Raw genomic sequence first — 5,137 nt, 5'->3', positions numbered from 1 at the left:
TGTTTACAATTATATATATTTTTTTGTAAGAATGATTATATTTATTGTAACATATTTTTGGGGTTTTATAATTTTCATGTGTATTTAAGCTTCTATCTATTTATTGATAGGTGGTTAAATATCGTGAAGAAGACGACTGCGAGGGATGTACAGTACTGCTGGTTTTGCCGCAACCCTTTCCTTCCTCGCTTCTCACATGTTGTTACTACTCCCCCCGACTCTACCTCACTTCTATACCAGCTCTTGGACCGTCAACTACTACCGGTCTCCTCCCTTTACTTGTTAAAGGATAGTATTTTTCTTTATTTGCTTAATCACTATATTTCAATGTTACTGATAAGTTTTGTTTTAATTTACAGCTTAACCGGCTTTCCTTATCAAAAGATAGTATTTTCCTTACTTTAGTTTACTACAATATTTCAATTTTAGTTAACTACAATATTTCAATTTTTTCCTGATAATTTTTATTTTAGTTTAATTTATTGTTTAATTTATTTATTCTGTAATTTTTATTTTAGTTTAATTTATTGTTTAATTTATTTATTTAGTTTAATCTTTAGTTAATTTGTTTTTTGCTTTGGTTATTTTTCGTCTGGTTTATCCACCCAGTAAACCAGATATCGTCGCACGACCAGAAGGTCGCCATTTAGGCGTTTTTCCGACGTGTAGTCGACATGAAATCTGGTCGAAATAATTTCAACATTTTTTCGACCGTGGACAACTACATATCGACATCGTATTAACGTTGCTAATTTAATGAAAATGACGTCATTTGCTTAGACCATTTCAACGTGGTATTAACGTCTTATTTACGACCGTCATTTGAGTATAGATAACCACGTTGTAATATCGTCGCATTTGCGACCTACCTTTCCATCACAAATTTTTATAAGTATAAAAGTTTGAAAGTTTTAAATGTCGTCTTTCAAGCGTCTTTATTATTCAAATTCCAAACCAAACCCTGTACAAGAGTGCGCGGCATCCTTGGCCGGCAATTGTTTATAATTAACCACATAAAACACTTGTTACGTTTTTTTCATTTAGAATCATCCATAATTTACGTTAGTTAGTCTGAAATGTATAGTTTAATAAGACTTAAGTTTTCTTAAGGCTCAATTCTGTATAAGTTTTATTTAAAATAGTGTTTTAAAGATAAAATGGCACCTGATAGAAAAAATTACTTTCGGGCCAGGCGGATGATGCTTAAATCGGGTAAATTTGTATTTGCAAAATCCGTTTCGTACAAATAACAAGAACTTTCATAATTAGTTATAATATGTCTATTTTCTACATGGATCTTCAGAGAAGCTGCTGTAGTTGCGGCATAATCACATTGAGAACATGGATACCTCACTCCTTCGTGTTTACTTTGAATATGAACCTTCAGATGGCTTACTTGAGTTCCAACAAACTCACATTTGTGGCATGAATATCTCACTCCTTCATGTTTATTTCTAACATGACTCTTCAGGCAACTTGCTGTAGTTGCCGCAAATTTACATTGCAAACAAGCATATCTCACTCCTTCATGTCTATTTTCTACATGGATCTTCAGAGAAGCTGCTGTAGTTGCGGCATAATCACATTGAGAACATGGATACCTCACTCCTTCGTGTTTACTTTCAACATGCTTCTTTAGAGTATTTGGCGTAGTTGCAGCAAACTCACATTCTAAACATGGATATCTGACTCCATCGTGTTTTCTTTCAACATGTTTCTTCAGGTTACTTGCTTGAGTTGCAACAAACTCACATTCTAAACAAGAATATCTCACCCCTTCATGTCTATTTTCTACATGGATCTTCAGAGAAGCTGCTGTAGTTGCGGCATAATCACATTGAGAACATGGATACCTTACCCCTTCATGTCTACTTTCTACATGGATCTTCAGAGAAGATGCTGTAGTTGCGGTATAGTCACATTGAGAACAAGGATATTTCACTCCTTCATGTTTACTTCCAATATGAACCTTAAGATTTCTTGCTCGAGATGCAACAAACTCACATTCTAAACAAGGATATCTGACTCCTTCGTGTTTATTTTCAACATGTCTCTTCAGGTTACTTGCTGTGGTTGCAGCAAAATCACAATGCAAACAAGGATATCTAATTCCTTCATGTTTATATTCAACATGTTTCTTCAGACTACTTGCTCTAGTTGCCAAATATTTACATTGAGAGCATGGATGTCTTACTCCTTCGTGTTCACTTTCAACATGTTTCTTCAAATCACTTGCTGTAGTTGCCGCATATTCACACTGCGAACAAGGATATCTCACTCCTTTGTGTTTACCTTCAAAATGCATCTTCAGACAACTTGCTGTAGTTGCCGCATATTCACACTGCGAACACGGATATCTCACTCCTTTGTGTTTACTATTAACATGATACTTCAAGTTATTTGCTGTAGTTGCGGTATGTTCACATTGAGGACAAGGATATCTCACTCCTTCATGTTTATTTTCAATATGACTCTTTAGATGCCTTGCTGTAGTTGCAGCATACTCACAGTGAGAACAAGGATATCTCACTCCTTCATGTTTATTTTCAATATGACTCTTTAGATGGCTTGCTGTAGTTGCAGCATACTCACAGTGAGAACAAGGATATCTCACTCCTTCATGTTTATTTTCAATGTGGATTTTTAGATTGCCTGCTTGAGTTGCAACATACTCACACTGATTACAAGTGTAATCCACTTTACGCTTCTTGTTTCGCTTTGGTTTTGATTTATAATCATCAAATCTTTCATCCGTGTTTTCACCTAAACAGCGAAAATATTATTTAATAATAATAAAAACATTTCTTTCTGCAAAGCCAATATTAAAAACTGTAAAGTAACCAATAATTTATATTTTTGTAATTTTAAAATCTAAAAAGTTCTCATTTATTTGAACAATAATTTTACTAAAAAGATGGATTTCTAGAAACTTGTGATTAAATAAATAAATAAAATAGTTTCTCCATCAATCTGGAGAAAGGTTAGGGTAGAGCCTATCTCACTGCACCACTTTCATTGAAATTGAATAAAATTAATAATATTTTTAAAAATCATCTATTATTTATAATTTAAAGGTATTTTTTTCGATTTTAATATAAATGAACATATCACCTAAATTACAATCCTCATATTCGTTTTTAATGATTAGCTCGGTGTGAAAATCGGGATCAAATACAGGTTTACTGTTTTCAACATCTTTTACACCTAGAAAAAAACATTGGTTTACTCTTGGAGCAAATTCCCCCTCTCCTCCTCAACTCAAGAATTTTTCTTTTGACACTTTGAGAGATTAAAAATTATACTTTTTCTCACAAAATAATTTATCTTCTCGAAGAGTTGTATTTTGAAGAGTTACCTGCTTCTTTGCATACTGGGGGGGGGGGGATGTCTTCATAGATAAATATGTCCAAAGAGAACATTTCTGCTTTTCTCATTTCCTGAATCTAAATCCTTGACCAGTTCAGAAAACTAGAAACTTTAATGACAAACACATTATTTCAAAGTTTTCACAGCAGACTTTCTATCTATTATGACTCCCCAATAACACAAGTGTTATCAGGTAACCACCCATCCCTGCAACCCAGAGCCCCCTTTTGGGGTGCATGGATCACAGAGTTAGCATGACATGTGCAATGATACTGTTATGACCGAGTGGCAGTAGCCGAGCTGTGAAGCTCCAACTACCGTGGCCTGTATCTACAGCCTGTTATTAAATAAGAATTTAGTTTTTCTCTAAATACATTATGGAAAAATATTTGCTATACTATTAATTAGACTTGTGATAAAAAGTAAATTTTTTTCCTCTAATTCCAAATTTTTCTAGCCATTTGGTTAACGGTTAGTTCCAACTGTTACAAAATAAAAATTTCCGCTAGCAGTTAGTTTTAAAGGTAAAAACAGGACGTTCGTTTCATTAAAGGTATTTTCTGTTTTTTTTTAAGTTACCATTAGCTGGCAATCTCAATTTTCTTAACGAAGTTAACGGAAGATATTCTGCCATTAGCGTTGTGTGAAGGACAAAAAAAATCATTAAGGTTTGTCAAATTGTTAACGGTGCTATCAGTTAATGGTTGTTTGTAGTATTGGTGTTTATAACGATTTGCCAAAACTTCCAAATTTTCATTAAAAAATCTTTAACAGTTCTTAAAATTGGATTTACGGCAATCACCAATTTGCAAAAAAAATCATAGAAAGTTCCAACATATAAATAGGAAGGGGAAAGAGGGAACGAAGACAACATTTTAAAACATCAAAATACGTAAATTTTTTTGCAAGTTCAATTCAATTTTAGCAAAAAAAAGAACAAAAATTGCTGTTTTTAAAAACCCATCTGTTTCATTTTTGTTTCCAACAAAAATGGCTCATCAGTTCTAAAATTAAGAATTTTTGTTGTTTGTTAATGGACTCTTTAATCCAATTTTAGCGGAAAGTTGCTGTTTTTAAAAACTCATCTGTTTCATTTTTGTTTCCAACGGTTAATTTTTTTATTAAAAACGGCTAATCAGTTTTAAAATTAATTAATAACTTTTGCTGTTTATTAATGGACTCTTCCGTTAATTTATGAAAACAACCGTTTTGTTAATGAAAAAATGCTGATTAGAACTAAAAATCAAGCATATTTTTGCTTTTGCATCCTTTTTTCTTGAATTATTTCTTCATTTATTTGTTTGTTTGTATTCAATAAACGTCAAATCTATCTGGCCAACAATATTTGAATGAATGATTTATTTCTTCATTTATTTGTTTGTATTCAATAAACTCAAATCTATTTTTGTGTTTATTGAATGTTTGTGACAACTCAACCCCCCATGACCCCCAACCAAGTTTAAGACAAAATTACTAAAAAGGATCCATTGTTAATAGAAAAGGGGCACAAATTAGAATTCCTGAAATGACAGAAATTATCCATTTTTCTGAATTTCCACAAACCCTTCCATAACTTTTATTTCTAAAAGTTGAAAAAGATATTACTTCTGTATCTCTTGTTTTACAAAAATCGAAATTACCTGAATTTAAATCCTCGAATTCATGTTTGATGATTAGCTCAGTGTGAAAATCAGGATCAAATACAGGTTTATGCTCTACTGTTTCCTGTATTTCAGTATTCAATTCATCTAAACATAAAACTTACAGGTTT

At 32.4% G+C, this 5,137-nt stretch overlaps 1 protein-coding gene across 1 annotated transcript; it reads right to left on the bottom strand.

The window, feature by feature from the left end:
- Window positions 1-1,276: 1,276 nt before the first annotated feature.
- On the bottom strand, window positions 1,277-5,118 carry LOC111717543 (zinc finger protein 700; the record flags this gene model as incomplete). The annotated part of the gene is given in 3 exon segments (XM_023493036.1): window positions 1,277-2,763; window positions 3,112-3,204; window positions 5,007-5,118. Coding segments are annotated over 3 exon segments (1,692 nt in total), but the record flags the coding sequence as incomplete, so codon positions are not given.
- Between the last annotated feature and the right edge of the window lie 19 nt (window positions 5,119-5,137).

The sequence above is a fragment of the Eurytemora carolleeae genome, unplaced genomic scaffold (genome assembly GCF_000591075.1).
Source record: "Eurytemora carolleeae unplaced genomic scaffold, Eaff_2.0 scaffold2738, whole genome shotgun sequence".
Lineage (NCBI taxonomy): Eukaryota > Metazoa > Arthropoda > Copepoda > Calanoida > Temoridae > Eurytemora > Eurytemora carolleeae.
The sequence above is the reverse complement of the archived record's forward strand: the minus strand, read 5'-3'. Positions and strand labels throughout refer to the sequence as shown.